Here is a 17,963-nt window from a genome sequence, read left to right on the forward strand (position 1 = left end):
GGCCTGTGCCAACTTTTGGCTACAAAATCAATTTCAGGAGTGATAGGAAAACTCGTCTTGTTCTGTGTTCTTTGATATGTGCTGAACAGTTGGCCTTCTTGATGTGCTCATCGCTGTTCAGAAAATATGCACGATAAAGGAAGTGTCTATGCGCATAGGGAATGCATGGCTATGGCCTGCTTTGGTTTAGTGAGTGCCGTATTGTTTTACAAAACGTTAACATACATCGATTATTCACGACAAGAAAAATTTCAAAAATCTCGTATAAATATGTATTTATTGGTACGCTATCTACTGGAAAATAACACTTCCTTCTGGAGTGGAATGCCCCTTTAGTACTTCTGCTGTATGTTCAGTGGAACTTTGTACCTTTGACGTTTCCGTCTTCTGTTACTACCCGTGACCATGACCAAGACTAAAGCTAAGAGTACAACCCGCCGTACGTGCAAAATAAATACGTGCTGTCTACGTGCCAAAACGTGGGTAATCTTTTGGGATCCGCAAGTGGTAAGTACCGCCTCCGTACGAACTCGTAGGAAATCCGATTTTGGAGCACGCAGACACGCCGTAGAACTTAACGTGCAGGCAAAACTTTGTGTGCCGTCGGGCTGTGGATGTGGACACCTGGGGGCCAAAATCTACCTTGACCTTCTTGCCCCCCCCCCCCCCCGCACACACAAATTATGCTGAACACAGACAACAGGAAACAAGGACACTAAAAAACAGAGCTAAAATTATACCTATATTTTTCATTGAGGTAAAAAGGGGAACTGATGTTAGCCTATAGGATTTCTAGTTTGCGGAAGTCACGAGCACTGAAAAATATAAACAAGGGAACCATGGCTTATATTGACAAAACATACGGAAGTATTTTTACAAGTTCTGCATTTATCGACAACAGCCTTCCTATATAAATTCCCTGACAGACTTTCGCCCCAATAGTTTGCCTTTGTGTCTGTGGTAGGTCCCTGGTCTTGCATTCTAAATCCCGGTGAGTGCTTTAAAGGTGCATGCTTATACGCTATGGCTGTCCTTCCGGTGAAAGTTTCAACTCTGTGTATTGCTACAGTGCTCCTTTTTATTGAATTTGACGAAAGCTTACAGGAAAATAGGGCAAACCCTAGTCTGAATCAAGTCGGAGTCCCTGCGTCGGAAGTCAAGAAGTCTTCCTTCGACTTGGACTTCCTGAGAAACTGCATTCGGAAGAAGGAGACTTATGTGTCGTGTACTGGGAGACGTCTTCGCAGTGTCCCGCGAGGTATACCCGTCGGCACCACGCGTCTAAACCTCACAGGAAACCTGTTTGAAGTCTTAGGTACGTACGACATTTATAAGTCTGTGTAGAAGGTTTACCTTTAAACAGAGGTATATATCTTTTTTGACTGGGTCAATGTGATTGCAGATACAGCTCGATATTCCTTTTAGACATTTACTTTTTTTCTTGCATATCGGCAGTTAGAATTATTGAGGCCCCAATATTGCATGTCGGTTGAGGGCACGGTAGTAGTATACTTCAGATGTAAAATATGAGAACGACACACCACATTGAAGGAAGTGTGGTACATCATTTCATATTCATGTAAATGTTGTGTTTTGTGTGTGTCGAGCGCTAATAAGCTACTCTCTAAGCAGAGGTAAGGCTATAGCTTATTTTGTATGTCATATTACTTTAATACGCAGCTGGCGCATGTGTTACAAGCTGAGGTCAGCTATTATTCGCGCTGGGTCGCGGGATAGCAGTGGCCGAAATTTTTACCCGCTTATTCCCCCCAGGCCGCTACTATCCCCACGGCCCAACCTCTGCTTGGAGAATACAAGTATCTACTATTCAAGTTGAGGTCATTCTCCCGCTTGGTATGCTACCTTGGTTTCTGCCTTGACCGAGGCAAGGTTTAAATAGATTGCTATTCTTGGTTTAGTGTTTACCATAAACATAAATACCCACACCGCAAAAAAATTGTATATACTCGTATATACAGCAGAAACGTATATATTCAACATGTCTCGATTTGATCTTGCTTTAAACTTTATATAAATTTTAATTTAAAACTGGATTGAATCAAGACATTTTAATTCCAGAAGGGTATTTTGGGGTTACAGTCAGATTTTTTTTTCTTTTAGGCCTAGTATAAAAGGTGTGTTTCCTACAATTAAGGTCCTAAAATAGGTTCGGTAGGTAGTAGTTCTCTTATTCTATGGCTAGGGTCATTAGATTTTTGCTAGGGCCGGTCGTACAACCGGTAATACACCATATTTCGCCCACTCAGGTCTTAAATATTTGGGGACTAGGAAGGTAATTCCCAAGCACATATACAGACATTACGACGTACTATAAGGAGGAAACAGCTAACTCAGGAAGTTGGATTTTAGTTCCTTTTGTTCAAATTCCCTAGTACAACTACAGACAAAAAATGACACAGCTAAGGGGTAGCGGATAATATGTTAATGTAACTCAGAAGTTGTAAAAGTGTTTCCTGTGTATTCGGCCTAGGTAACGACAGAGACTAATAGCGTTACAAAAGGGGAAGTGTGCACAACTGTTCCTGTTTTAGACAGAGCATTGTTGGATTTGCGTGACTGGTAGTTTAAGAATGTAAACAAAATACCTGTCCTTCACTATGCTAACTCAGGAAATGTAGCCGGTCTTGGCGCACGGCCAACCCAATATACAGAACAAGTCAATTAGAGATGGCAGTTTTCACTCCTTACCTATGTCGATTTGTGGCACTAACTGTTCAACACAAGGATGCATTTAGTGCACAGAAGATGCTTAACAGCACAGTAGACTTGCATTGTGCATGTTGGTAATCGCACAAGTCACGTTCACAGTCACGCAAAATAGGCACACACTCAAACATGCGGACAGGAATGTTTAGGTATAACTATCTGTGTACCTATCTGCGTACATACATACATAAATACTTTACATTTGGGACCGCATATCAGAAGCGACACCCACCTGCAGTTCGAAATACTGTCAGTCAGTATAGCTCTGAGTGTGGTGTCAGACAGTCATTGAAACTTCAGTTAAACAAAACACCTGTTACATATGAAAACTTGGTCATCCAGTGACATACCGGTAACACTTGCTAAATCTTGTTAATTGATTTTTTCATAGGTCCTAAAACGTTTCCACGCCTTGACAAGCTGAAACTCTTGGATCTGAGCAGGAATCGCATAAGGGTAATCAATTTAGGAAGCTTTAAGAACACCTTCAACCTGACTACTCTCTATCTCAACCACAACGACATCTCTTCCATCCCCAACGGTGCATTAGACGATCTCGTGTCGCTAGAAGTTCTCGGACTGGCTTTTACTCGCTTGTCAAATCTTAGTAACGTAGGGTTCCTCACTCCCAGTCTCAAATCACTCAACTTCACCTCATTCGCAGGGAATGGAGTTAAGCATTGCAATCTCGGAGACGAGTTCAGAAATTTAAAAAGTTTGACTTACTTAGATCTTGCTTACAACAAAATCACCGACCTTGAACAAGACTGTTTTGCATCGCTAAACGAATCAAATGTCCAAACACTAGACCTGTCTTTTAACAATATCCAAGTTATAAGCCATCCGATTTTCTGGCCGTTCCGTAACCTGTCTTACTTGTTTCTTGGAGGAAACAAATTTGACGTTAAACAACTGAACACGACATTTGAGAATCTGAAAAACATTGACACCGAGTCTTTGTGCCTTTCTTTCCGAAACAACTCATTTCTAATAGGGATGAAAACTCCACCGAACACCACATTTGCTCGTTTGGCAAAACTGCCAATCAAACAACTAGACCTGTCGTACATAGGGCTGCAACGGTTACCAGAAACAGGCCTCTTTTCCTTCTTTCCTCTACTAGAAAGTCTACTCTTGGTCGGTAATAACATAACCGAGTTGCCACCGAAGGCATTCGGTGGCTTAGGTAATCTAAAGACACTGGATTTGAGCAAGAACGATTATCTACCAAACGTAAAGAATGGGTCATTTGTATCACTCAAGAACCTGACATCTCTCTCGCTCACTCTCAGAAAGGGGCGCCAAGACATACACGGTAGTGTATTCCTAAACCTTCCAAAACTTCGCTCTTTAACCATTGCGGGGCCTAAACCAAAGTTCGCCGTAGGGAAATTCACTAAATACAGTCTACGAGGTTTGTCTTATCTGGAAAACTTACTGATAGAATGGCATGATCTTCCGGATGTTCCTTCTCCTGCCCTTGACCTGGTCAAAGGAACTCTACAACAACTAAGCTTTATCCATGGACACATCTCTGAACTGAAATCAAGAGCATTTTCTGGATTCAATCATCTCGAAATCCTTGACTTTAGACATAACAAGTTGGCAACTCTTTCAGAGTATGTATTTGATGGTCTTGAAAACCTGACCTATCTAAAACTGTCTCACAATTATATCGAGAAAATTGACAACACAACATTCCTCGGTCTTAGTAGGTTGGAGACATTATACTTAGAAAACAATCATCTCTGTTTCAAAGCTGATGATTTCTTTCCTCCACCTTTCACTGGGTTATCAACCTTGATTTCTTTGCATCTGGAAAATCCAGACAGGTGTTTTCCAGATGGGATTGAGTCGTTCCCTCCAGATTTCTTTGCAGGGCTTGTCTCGCTAAAGAGACTCCATCTGAGTAAAAACAAACTGTGGAAGATGTTTGCTCACGAGAAAACTAGCCGCCCATTCGCCAACCTTACGACTCTAGAAGTACTTGACTTATCTTATAACAACTTTGACACAATGACGTCCCTACCGTTTGAAAACCTCACAAATCTGACAAGTCTCTACCTATCTTTCAATCGGATTTCAACCATTCCTGACAGCCTTTTCAAATGTATACCGAACCTACGAAAGCTGAGGCTAAATTCTAACCGTAAATTGGGAAAGTTGCCTGAAAAGGGGCTCGGTTTCTTGCGCAATCTTGAGCGGTTAAACTTGGAAGACAATCCCTTGCAATGTACATGTGAAGAAGAGTGGTTTTACGACTGGGTAGTGAGCAATCAGACTAAAACGTTGTTTTACAACTTGTCAAACTACGGCTGTGTGGCTCCAGAACGTCTTGTGCATAAGACTATTTTAGACTTTGACGCTGAAGCACAAGGCTGCCACGACAAAACAGGCATCCACTTGGCGATCTCCGCGGCTCTCCTTCTTGTAATCTTTCTCGTGGGGGTTCTTGTTGGATATCGTTACCGTTGGTACATCAAATATGGCTGCTTCGTCATCAAGGCTCGTTTCCATGGCTACCAGGCACTGAGAGATGAGAACTTGCAGAAGAAATTCGACGCTTTTGTGTCCTACAACCATAACGACCGAGCGTGGGTGATGAACGAACTGGTACCGCACATCGAAGAAGAAGGGGACGCGTTCCGACTCTGCCTGGACTATCGCGACTTTGTTCCCGGCGCGCCGATCACAGACAACATCGTGAACTCCATCTACGACAGTCGTAAGACCATCTGCTTGGTGACGGAGGAGTTCCTGAAGAGCGAGTGGTGTGAGATGGAAGTGCAGATGGCGACCTACCGACTGTTCGACGAGCAGGTAGCAGTGGTTGAAATTGCTGTAGTAGTAGCTAATTCTAGTAGTGTAATAGTAAAAGTAATAGTAGTCTAGTAGAGATAGTAGCAGTAATAGTAGGAGGAGTAGTGGCAGTACATTTGTAGTAGAAAAAGCAGAAGTAGATGTACATTTGTAGACTGAAGTTTTAGTAAAAACAGCAGTAGTAGTACGAGGGTGAGTCAGAAAGTAATGCAAGTGGTTTCATAACAGACTCGTTTTTTTATCAATTGAGTTGAAATTTGGCACAAAAGTAGCGATATATGTCCTCTTGAGATTAAATGTTTTAAATTTGGTCTTTATTATTTTATGAGCAACTGAGTTGATTTCAAGATGAACACACCCTTAGAAACTTGTCAGACTAGCGATTCCTCTAAATCTGACCCACTAAAAATCACTGTAGGAAGTTGAAATTGCCCATGTATGATACCAAATGTCTCTATAGATTGCGTGCCAATTTTCATCTCTAAACTCGTAATGGTTCTTTATTTACAGCTGCTAGGATGCAGTAAGTTGTGTTATAGAGCTGTTGGATTTATACACGAATTCGTGAGTTGTTGGTTAAAAGACTACTTTTCCATTAACCAAAAGAAACGAAACTTTACACAGTTATTAACTGTTTAAAGGCCAAAAAAGTGTGCTAAGTTTCATTTCTCTTTGTTAATGGAAAAGAAGGCTACAGAAAGTTTTAATCATAACACCGCAGATCTCATGACCCTGAAGACCGCGTATACCTCACTCTACACCAGCAACGAAAAAAGAAAAACTGCTCAGATTTCAGAGTTGAAATTAAGCGTGTGGCTTATAGAGAAATGCAGCCTATTACATGTGCAGGCTTAGTCTCCTACAACAGCAAACATTGGTTTAGGGATATTCTTAATTGTACGTTAATTGGACCTCTCTTTTCTTCTGACGGGATACCAAGGGTGTGGTCACATTGAAAGCAGCTCAGTCACTCATAAAATAATGAGCAAAACATTTTGATATTTCAATCTCAAGAGAAGATATGTCTTAACCTTTGTGCCAAATTTCAACTCATTCGATCAAAGAACGACTCTGTTATGAAACCACTTGCATTACTTTCTGACTCACCCTCGTAGTAGTGGCATTAGTAGTAATAGTAGCAGTAGTAGTAGAAGAAGTAGCAGTAATAGTGGCAGCAGCAGTAGTAGTAGAAGAAGAAGAAGTAGCTGCAGTAACGTTGCTGAGTAGTAATACAAACAGCAGTAGACTGATTTAAATATCCCACAACAAGGGATATTTGCTTTTTAGCAGCCCAAGCAAGAATTGTACAGTTATAAGAGTACATGACCTGAAAATACATAGTATAAGTAATAAATGTAACTGAAAATCTGTCTAACCATGATTCATACTTTATCATGTTCTCCAGGTAGACGTGCTGATCCTTGTGTTCCTGGAGGACATCCCTGACCGCGCCCTGCACCGCTACCAGCGCATGCGCCGCCTCATGTGCAAGAGGACCTACCTGGAGTGGCCCAAGGACCCTCAGGAGAAAGCGCTGTTCTGGGAACGTCTGAAGGATGCGCTGAAGACCGGAGACAGGCCACCAATAGAGAACATCATATGAACATGTTGTTCTCTATTGGTGAGCTTCGGTTCAAATTGAGAGGCCATTAACAGCGTTTAAGAACGGACTGATGAAGTACTGTCAGTAGGACGTACATTGCTACCTTTTACCTAAGTCAATGTGTGTATGTTGTTTAGTTTTCTATGGGTCCAGGAACACTTAAAAAAAGCCTTCCTCCTGAGTGTAATTTCTAGCATGGTAAAAAAAAGATAAAATAGAAATGAAAGGAAAAATTAAATGAATTGTGTAAGAGTGACCAATCGCAACAGCATTAATTGGAACATTTTAACACAACAATGCCAATGAAAATCCCATCCACTTTATTAGTTTATTCACTTGTAAACATGTTATGGTCATTGATTCTACTGTAAATTCTGATTTTCAATGTTATACTAAACAGAAATTACTTTTGAAATTTAGATAAGACAATAATAAAGTGATGTTAATAATGAAGGAAATATGTTTGCGTAGTTAGTTCTACATATGGTGTTCCTCTGCTTTTGATCAGTAGTGTTGTGAATAATGGGAGTTTGTAAGACATATGAAAACTAAAGACAATAATAAAGTGATGTTAATAATGAAGGAAATATGTTTGCGTAGTTAGTTCTACATATGGTGTTCCTCTGCTTTTGATCAGTAGTGTTGTGAATAAAGGGAGTTTGTAAGACATATGAAAACTAGGATTTTGTTACTGAAGGCTGTCTCATCTTATCCCATATATCTCTTAGTCTAAACAAAAAAATTAAATATGATCTTATCGATTATCCCTGTTCCATAAAGTGGCTGTATAGAGAGAAATACAGCCAGGGCTACTCAACTAGCCGGAGGTAAATCTATTTGCAATTGTGACCAAGCCCTTAGACATTTATACCACGGTTCTGAACGATGCAAGCAGAGTCCAGACGGCTAATACAGTCCCAGTGGTCCAGACGGAGCCGGAGAGACCTGCACCGACTGATGACACCGGACCCTCACACTTGCAACACACCCGGGCTAGCGCCGACACCATGTAGTTCCAGAAAAACACCTGTAAAACAGAAGATATCCTTTACCGATGATACGTTACTTTTTTTTTATCTTTGTATAAATTCGTATTCTATTGGGCGGTAGCTTTATTGTGCATGGCGTTTGGTAACTTTTTTGAAGTATTTACGTGTTCTGGTATTATCGTCGGTGAGCCTAGTTAACATTTATCCGCGTCGTATAACCTATATTCGTCGATTTTAAAGATTGGGATATGAAATGTGGACGGACGGTGTTTTCAATTTGTAATATTTTCAGAGTATTGCAGTAGGAAGCCACCGTCTGTCAACTTGAGATCCCTTGATATCCTGTCTTTTGAACAACGAATTCAAGTTACTTCACAGATAAAGGTGAAATAGCATTACACGCTTGTGATTTGTTATTTGGGTTGGTCTTATTGATCGTATGCATCCGTAAAAGTATTAAAAAAAGAGTTCTTATGAATTCTAGAAAAACCAATATGTAATTCGTCAATCTCGTATAAATCTCGTATAGATAAAGACCTTACCTGTTTAGAGTGCATGTGTGCCTGTACAGAGCCCGTGCCCAGGGTGGAGGACAGAACCAGGTACTGCCGGCTGTGTTGATCGTACTCCGGCCAGGACACGGGCAGGTCCGCCGAGTTCGGGTTACTTGAAAGTCAAGAAATATAAGATGTAGCTCAGAATTTTAGACGGTCACCAAAACGTCCGCTAGAGTAACACTTCGGTGTGTACAAAGGATTTTTTTGAGCATGTTCCGTTATCGAAAGCAGTATGTTAATTTTGCTAGTTCAGAAGGGCTAGGACAAAGTACTAGATGCCAGGGCTAGGACATCGAATTTTATAAACATCTAAAAATCAAGATTTCTTCAAAGAAAAGGCGAAATACGAAAGAAAGTACAATAGGACTCTTTCCGGTTACGGCGGCCATTTTGAATGTCAAGGAGTCATCCAGGGTCTTGCACCAAAACGAGGGTGAATGCCCCCTCCTGTAACGTTAACCTAAGGCAATGTTTTATGTACCCATTTTTGGCGAAGTCAGTCCAGATTTTCCTCATCTGCCGCCCCAGTCGTTTCTCATCTTCAGTCATTATGTCTGACTTCGAGGACGGCCACAGGAAGTAATTCTCTTCTCCGTGGGAGGGTCCTCCTGTGGGAAAAATAAACAAACAAATTTTAACAAGCTATCTTCATTCTCCGCATATTCATAGGTCCATTTTATGAACGCCATGGTGGCTTTCGACGAAATGCACTCGAGATGTTGGCGAAAAAACATAGTTGTTAGCAAGATAAGAAAAAGACGAGCAATAAAAAACGTTTTGATCCCGAAAATTGTTTATTGTTTTTAATTGTTTTATCATTATCTTAGTCCTCAATATTTCTTTAGGCTGTGCAAAGACCCCCTACGATCGTTACGAGAGACTTAACATTTAAGTTGCTAGCTTGCAACTTAGGTACCATGTATAAATAGATGAAGACCATTATTGTACATTTTTGCGCAACCGAGCTAAGTACAGGTCACAACAGAGACAGAACATACATAATAGTATAATCATGGACCTAGTATAACATAGCAGTCCGGCTAATTTCTTCTCGCTTTTTGGGAATGGTCAAAATGTAGGTTTGTATGGGTTTATCAACGGTCGGTCAAAACGCATGAGGAATACAAATTTGTCAGTACTACTCATATGTCTTAAGTGATCTACTTCCTGAGCTAAATTAAATGGAATATTTCATACATAGTAAAATCAACAGCGAACTGCACTTCATCATCTACTCTGTTTAAGGTACAAAACTAGCTGACATAAATGACGTACGACCGATACCGTACAGGCTTACCGATCCATTGGTGGTTGAAAAAACTGGGGAACTGATCGAAGAGGTACATGTAGGTTGGGTTCCCCGCGTTGGCGAACTCTCGCGCCATTCGCGTCGTCGGGGCAACGAACAGCCAATCACCGTACAGCCTCATGAAATCCTTTTGTAAATCACGTGAACTCCCCGTGGCGTTGGTGAGGTACTCGAACTTGGCCGCGTGGGTTATCTGGAGGTAAAATGTCACCATTAGAGACCTGCACAGAACGAGGATTCTCATGCCATGCCAAGATGGCTTACAAAAGTAAGTGTAAGAAGCCTGTATATTGGGAAATGTTGGCATTTTGGAGCTGGAAATTACAGGTAAGGGTTCGGGATATTTCATTTTGCGAAAAAAAATAGGTTTTACTTAGGTTTGGGTTGTCCTTGACAGTCTAGAATATGTGTAATTTCCATGTTTTGATGTCATCCCTGAGAGGTCAAAGGGTCACCAGAGTTCGTTTGGCTGCGGTGTTGACCTTTTCACCCTACAGAAATGATCAAAGCTGTCTAGACATACAAGGTAGCAGAACACAGTTTTCGGCCTATGGGGATTTCTATAGTTAAGGACCACAAGGTGACTGACATCGACGCTGATAAAATCATAGTAGGGTGCAGTTTTCAAACACGACAAACTAATATGTTGAAGTCGAGGGTATAAGCTACCAAAATAATTGAAAAACAGAAAAAGTTGTCGTTTTGAATTTTTGTAAAGACCTCTTTTAAATGGGGTCATGCGGGGTCATGCGGAACTGCAGCCGACTCACAGGGGCAGGCAGCTGTAAAGGTCACGCGCATTTATACACCAAATGGACAAACATCAAAATCTTACACATACCACCTGAAAGTCGACTTGTTATACTACCATATAGCAAAGCTCATCCCCCGCTGTCTTTCACGTTACGGTGTTTACAGGCGCTTCCATATTTCGGCCGCACTACTTTCTTACCCCTACGTAATAGACCACGGGGGTCGCGGAGTAATACTGTGGGCTGCGACCACAATTTAGAAGTAAGACTTTTCCACCGACTAAACTCCAGGTATGTGACTTTTGACAGCCCGTTTCTTATATGTTTTGTATTTATTCCAATGAGAGACTGCATTGGTGGCCTTTCACCTGTACTAAGTTGGTGTTGTAGGTACCCATGGCGTACTCCAAGTGATCTCGGAAGGTGTCTTCAGACACGATTTGTTGGTACAAGTCGTTGTAGAGAACAATGCCACCCTCCATACTGGTAACGCCGATGATGTATTCCCGGGTTTCTAGAGGTAGGGAGGATATGTGACTGTGCGAAAGAAGTTGAATATACTGCTCGTCAAACATGGTGGAAGATGAAACACATTTCATTCAAACTGTTCCTTCTACGATCATGAAAAAAAGAGACCACAAAATTCCTTCCAAGTATATCTTGTTTGCAGACAAAAAAGAAAACTACTCTTGATCCTACTAGCATCACAAAAACTTCCGAATCGCCTTTTACTGTCTGACAGTCACAGAAGTCGAACCAAAAATGCTGGAACTAATAGTTAGTTTTCAATCCATCTAGTAGACTAGATACTAGATTTTTTAATGTCCAAATTTTGAAATTTTACTATTCAGGTATACTGTCTTTATTTCTAATGGCGCATTTTACCAAAAAAAAATCATTGTAGAATACAGTACCTTTCCCTACTACAGATCCCTCCGCGAAGATCTCTTCCGGTGACGCAGTTAGGAATGTACCATCTACGATGGGGGTGAAGGCGACGTGGGAAGGGCTCTGAACGGTGGAAGAGGCCCTAAGAACGTCTTGGGTTGTCTTAGACTGAAGGCACGAGACGAGGTCTTCTGTGTCAACCCGGTCACAGTTTAAAGCCTGGGCTAGCTTTCTAGCGTCCACAAGAGCGGATTCCTGTGGGAATAAAGATTTATTTTTACATAGGAAAACCTCCGGACTTTGCTCTCAATACTCCCAAGCCCAAATGGCACGCGATGTATTTTGGTATAGACCCCATTACACCAAAATACACCATATTGTCATTTCCTCACCATATCGATAGCATTAACAGTGCAGTATTAGTTAATTCTCATTCACGCACGTATTTGGATGTTCAATGTGTTCAATTAATATACACACTTCTACCTGCTTTGTACCGAACATAACACCACCAAAATTATTCTTTAGACTGTAAATTCATTCTTTGTCAGAAGGTGTACCAATAATATCACTACTCTCCAAGCAGAGGTTATATATATATAGGCTTCAACTGTTTTTTTTTTTTTACTATTTTCTTGATGTCTCAAGGTTAGGCCGCACGAATCCACTTTTAGCATTAATGAAGTTACTGTCATGCATATAGATAGCAGATAGATCGTTTATGAGACGAACATGCACGACAATGTTTTCATATATTGAAATGCCGACCTTAGTCCCGAGTGTCCCGGGTGTGAAAGCGGTGCCGCTCTGTGTGATGGCCCGGCGGAACAGTCCCGTGTTCATGGCGGACAGAAGGTGGAGACTGACCGAGATCCCACCGGCCGACAGCCCAAATATGGTGATTCTACAGAAAAAAATAGTACTGGTTCTCTACTCATCAATTCTACGGTGGCCAAGACGTACAATGTTATTGTTCGACTTTTTGTTTGCTTTTTTCTTTCAGAAAATGGAAATATGCATAGGATGCTCGTACAAAACTTGTACTTCTGGGCCACCGTACGTACTTCACGATCACAATCGACAGCCCAAATATGGTGATTCTACGGAATTGTTCCCTCATCATCACCAATCCTACACTACAGTGACCCAGACGTACAATGTTATTATTCTACTTTTTTTGTTTGCCTTTTCTTTCAGAAAATGGAAATATGCATAGGAAATAAAAATGCTCGTACAAAACTTGTACTTCTGGGCCACCGTACGTACTTCACGGTCGACGTTCCATTGAACCGTCAGCCAGCTTTCACAAGGTAATACTTTGATATTTTATTCAGGCCATATTAGCCACCATACATTAATACCGATTGGTTCTTCTTCGTACTGCAGCTAAGTGTCGCTGAAGTGTGAGGGATGCAGTTAGTCCCCATACGTGACTTAATTTGTATCCCCCTCTTCAAAGTTCATGACTGGAATCGATTAGGGATGCAAAGCCCCATCCTTCTAATTAAAGTGGCACCTGGATATAGACATATCATTCCAATATCGGTTTATGTATACAAACCACTTCTTTACGTTTGGGACCGCATCGTAAACACCGCAATAGCTATGGATGTATATATGAACATAATTTCCGTTTGGGACCGCATCTATCAGCATCGACACCAAAATGCAGTCAAAATGAACCATTCAGAGTTTAATAGCCTGATAAAGTTGCCAGACGCTCGCCGAAACGTAGCTTGAATAAAACGCCTGTGTACAAACATTTTGTTATCCATCCTGATAAAGCTTTTAAAGAGACTAAGAAGCAACGATAGAAACTTGCCTGTCGACATCCCCGCCAAAGTTGGCGATGTTCTCCTTTACCCAGCTGATCGCCTGTCTCTGGTCCAGCAGCCCCATGTTTCCCGGTGCATGCTGGTCCCCTGTACCCAGGAAGCCAAATGCGCCCAACCTGGAGAACCAAAAAGTTTATTTCTGTATTGTGCATTCATTCCAAATTGCAACGACCTGCTTATAAAAGGACATACATATTCATCGTAGTAGTCGAGATCATTACATTTATCTATTTTTCTATGTTTTTCTACATTGTATTTCCTCTGTTTGTTTTTATTTAGTAGTTTCTTCTTTGTATCTAGTCAGACCCAGCAATTAGATCTCTATTGCCTGTAAAAAGTAGTACAATAATTAACACAAGGTCAGTTTCATCTGCAAGGCAATCTACATTAGTTGTTTTCAACAACTGGGTATTAAGGGGGGGAGGGTATTAAGTCAACAGACCCTGGTTTTAAATTGCATATTATCAAAAAAATTGCAGTTCAAAACTATTGCCCGTCGAGTGAATACTCCTTAATGCCCTGTTTTCGAAAACAACTAGTTTTACACGTATATATATATATACATTTGCTCTTTAAATTTAAAATTTTGACATTGCAATTATGGTAGAAAATGTTATGTTACATGTATACTAACTGAATGCTAGCAACAGTGTTCAAATATTCGACGTGCTTTCATGATACGGGTTGCAACATATCGAAAATTCGCCAGATGTCACTATTCAAGGTCAAGAGGGTTTCCACTACCTGTAGTTCAAGGTCACCACGATGACGTTGTTCTCGGCGGCCAGCTGTGTCCCGTCGTTGTCGGAACCGGTTCCAAGCTGCCATCCGCCTCCATGTATGTACAACATCACGGCTAGGGGGTCCTGCCAAATTAAAGAAATAGAAAAATGCCCCTGCAGTTCCAGAGCAAACTGCTAGTAGGCCCAAACATACACTACTCCTTCCTTACATCAAAAGCTTTTTGTCACCAAAATATCAAGACCATAGCATGTCCTGGACAGAAAATACAAAAACAGGAAATTTTCCTTCAGAACCAAGGTCACACAATCGACCTTGATGTTCACAGGACCTACTCACATACCAAATATTATTACAATCCATTCAGAAGTTATGCTGACCACAAATATCCTTTAGAACTACAGACGCAAGTACGTACACACAAATGTACACGCCAAAGAATACCGTTGTTTTTCTAGCACGTAATTACAAATTATTTCAATCATTCAATTAACTAGTAGAGAGTTAAGAGTAATTCCCACCGTTGTGTTCTGGTTCCTAACCGGCATGTACACGTTCAACGTCAAGCAGTCCTCGCTCCACTGCCGGGTTTCGTTCAGAAACGGTTCCACGAACCCGGGAAGAAACATCTTCTCCTGTGGACAGGCCGGCCCGAACGACGTCGCCTCCCGAACACCGTCCCACGGATCGGGCTCGACCGGCGGCATGAAGCGGAGTTCTCCCGTCGGCGGCTTGGCGAAGGGTATCCCTAGAAATGCCCTTATGGACACTCCGTTGTAGTCGGTAGTGACGCCAGAGAGTAGGCCGTACTTAGTAAGGACTATCGGCTCCTGTACCGCGGCACAAAGAGATGAAAGAAGCAGCAGAGAGAACAGGAGGTATAGAGGGACATTCATCGTTAATATCGGGCTCTGAGTCTCAGTTTATAGAAGGTGCCAAGGTCCATTCTCATGATTATGATTACATGCAAAGGTCAGTGATGACCTTTGAACCGAAGAGTTTAAAAAGCAACTTGCATCGCACCCTGGGTCATATACTAAATTCTTTAGTTGTGGAGGTGGAGGGCTTTCTACCGCCGCATGCGCGCAAAAGCTTTACAGACCCCAACTGTGTCCGTCACTAGTGAGACGGGCCGTGGTGTAAAGTAACACTGCGCAAATGAGATGCGTGAGACCGGTTGCCCTTTGTTCGCCGCCTACGCTACACGCCTACGCCTCAAGTGACGTTTATTGAATTTTTGAATTTTGGACTAACAGAATGAGATGTATAAATATTGACACGAACCCTGTTCAGATGTAAATAAGCTGTCCTATTAAAGAATGATTTATTGTACATTATTTTGCAGGAAAAAAAACTTCAGATCAAGTAGAAAAGTCGGGGCCGATAAACACAGTAACACAGTGGCACAATAATATAATAAAAACGTAGTATTACCTATCCTTTCATATCTATCTGCTCTGTTAGAATATTTTAATAAAAATATTTGAAATATTTGTTAACATTATATTACTTTGTGCAAATTGATAAAATATTAAAGAATATTCAGAAAGTAAAACTATTGTAACTGATATGAAAAACACAGCTTGTTGATTTATCAATAGCCATTTGTATTCTTTGTAATAAGATGTATGTATAAATGTATTAGACCTTATTAAAGGACTTTACTATCATTTTGTATTAGTAAAGAAAAATCTAAGATAAGCAAAAGGCTAAAGAGCTTAAAGCGTGTACTGAAAGGTAAACTTGTGTACCGATAAAAGCCAACAAGACACAATTATATCCTAATATACTTGAAAGATGGTAATTCTATTCCTAAAACAGTATTTATCAACATCATAGATTTAGGAAATTGATTATACTGTGTTGACTGTAACAAAAATATATTTGGCACATTTATATTTCTGCTCGTATTGTCGGAAATAAATTTGACATTTCAAAGCTCTCAAAGATATTTTTCTTCTCTCTCTTTAACGTGATAGCATTTTGTCTCCAACCTTTCACTGAATATTGAACACTCCAATAGGAGTGATATAAGCATCGGTGGTTCAGTGGTAGAATTCTCGCCTGCCACGCGGGAGGCCCGGGTTCGATTCCCGGCCGATGCATTTTTTATTTATTTTTATTATTGGGTTATTGGGTTATTGGGTGGGCCGACTACTCACTCTTTGCAGCCAGGGGCTGAATTGCGAGGAGCTTACAATAGGCGGGGCTATATTGCAAGGGTCTGGAGCGAGCTGCCATTCGGCGCCACTCAGGTGACCTCAATACGACTGTCGCAAGTGTCTGGAGCGAGCTGTCATTCGGCGCCACTCATTTTTACTTTGTCTCCACAGATACATGGACAATGTATTTGGATCTCAGCGCTAGACAATGCTATGTCCACACCGGTGTTACTAACAATGCTCACACATGAACGAAAATCTTGGTGTGTGGCGTCAAGAGGAGTATTATAGAGAGTTGCTATGTAGTTAAATATTTGAGAAATCCGTAGACATTCGTTGGATCACTTTGCCGCATGTAAAAAATGAAGGAGAAAGAACAATATTCACCTATCGACCATATTTCATATCATAATCGGAAAAAAGTATTTCATTTCTAGGGCTTAACCAAATTATGTTATGTATTCACAGCCTCCGTTGCAGTTTTCGAACGGGCCCGGGGCTGGGTTTTCTTTTTCAACGTTGGCTAGGTTCTCTTGTGCCTTCTAGAATACGCTACTTGAGTGGTCTGGAGTTTGCCGAGGAATGGAGTTTGCCTTGGATGGGAATTTCGCCGCGTCTTGAATACCCTGGGAGCCAGACAGGACCGGGTAGCTAGCGAGTAAGCTAGCAAGTTCTGTTCGGGGAGCCAAACTGTCCTACCTAACCGGCCCGGATGGCCCCCGGGGCACGTCTTGAACTGCTGTAGACTTCCAAGGCAAACTCCCTTTCTTGGCAAACGCCTTTTCCCGACACAAGAGAACCTAGCCAACGTTGAAAGGATTTAACTTTATTATTTCGGCTATCTTTGGCTGTACAAAGACGAGCATAATTGTGAGAAAGCGTGCGTGTAATTGCATGGATAATCTAGAAGCTCTTAACGGTTTTAGTCTATGAATAGCTATATACGTGCTACGTGTCATGTCAGCACCCTACAATCCTACAAAACCCTGAAACGTGACTGTATTAGGTCTATCTATAGGGCCATGTTGATTTGATCATATGGATGGCATCCTAAATAGAGACCCAAAAACTAATGCGAGCGAGCGAATAAAAACAAATTTGGCAAAAAAAACTGTTGTCTTCATTTATAGAACATAGGTGGTCAGGAAGGTTGAACAAATGACTTGACACACAAAGTATGGTATACCCGAAACAGATTCTTCTTTTTGTTCTTTCACATTTTCTTCTATGTCCTTGAAATCAGCCTTGGCATTCTAGGACATTAGTATAAGTTTTCCGTTTCTTTTTATCTACGGCATGTATTTGCTCATTTTACCGCTGCTTTGCATTATACGATTTACAGTTATTGTAATACAGTATGATTGATTTTTTCATAGAAACGGCCAATAATTGATATACGCACGGATGCCAATCAAATCAACATGGCCTAAGAAAATCTGCGTGGTGTTTGGCCCAGAAGACGTAGTTCCTTGGTTCAAATCCTGTCAAGCTACCGCTCCTATGCGTCGATGTAGGTTAGACATCCAGGTAAATAAGATACGCCAAAAAAAGTTACTCAAGCAACTGGATATGGTTTTCAG

The 17,963-nt window shown here is 41.2% G+C and overlaps 3 protein-coding genes and 1 non-coding gene across 4 annotated transcripts; 3 read left to right on the plus strand and 1 right to left on the minus strand.

Moving 5' to 3' along the window:
• Positions 1-794: 794 nt before the first annotated feature.
• On the plus strand, positions 795-4,057 carry LOC118431539 (leucine-rich repeat-containing protein 4C-like). The gene is made up of 3 exons (XM_035842779.1): positions 795-1,315; positions 3,119-3,268; positions 4,020-4,057. Exons 1-3 carry the CDS (start codon positions 1,024-1,026, stop codon positions 4,055-4,057), a joined length of 480 nt encoding a protein of 159 aa, XP_035698672.1. The 5' UTR covers positions 795-1,023.
• LOC118431709 (toll-like receptor 2 type-2) lies at positions 3,747-7,664 on the plus strand. The gene is made up of 2 exons (XM_035842973.1): positions 3,747-5,547; positions 6,953-7,664. The coding sequence occupies exons 1-2, from the start codon at positions 4,657-4,659 to the stop codon at positions 7,148-7,150; spliced, it is 1,089 nt and encodes a 362-aa protein (XP_035698866.1). The 5' UTR covers positions 3,747-4,656; the 3' UTR covers positions 7,151-7,664.
• A 223-nt stretch (positions 7,665-7,887) lies between these two features.
• On the minus strand, positions 7,888-15,280 carry LOC118431706 (pyrethroid hydrolase Ces2a-like). The gene is made up of 10 exons (XM_035842968.1): positions 14,743-15,280; positions 14,225-14,346; positions 13,468-13,596; positions 12,414-12,549; positions 11,672-11,900; positions 11,126-11,271; positions 9,994-10,198; positions 9,178-9,304; positions 8,682-8,805; positions 7,888-8,177 (listed from the first exon to the last, which is right to left on the minus strand). The coding sequence occupies exons 1-10, from the start codon at positions 15,115-15,117 to the stop codon at positions 8,016-8,018; spliced, it is 1,755 nt and encodes a 584-aa protein (XP_035698861.1). The 5' UTR covers positions 15,118-15,280; the 3' UTR covers positions 7,888-8,015.
• A 975-nt stretch (positions 15,281-16,255) lies between these two features.
• Positions 16,256-16,326, plus strand: Trnag-gcc. Its single transcript has one exon. It is a non-coding gene; the product is annotated as a tRNA-Gly (tRNA).
• Positions 16,327-17,963: the final 1,637 nt, after the last annotated feature.

This window comes from Branchiostoma floridae, chromosome 15 (assembly GCF_000003815.2).
Source record: "Branchiostoma floridae strain S238N-H82 chromosome 15, Bfl_VNyyK, whole genome shotgun sequence".
Classification (NCBI taxonomy): Eukaryota; Metazoa; Chordata; class Leptocardii; order Amphioxiformes; family Branchiostomatidae; genus Branchiostoma; species Branchiostoma floridae.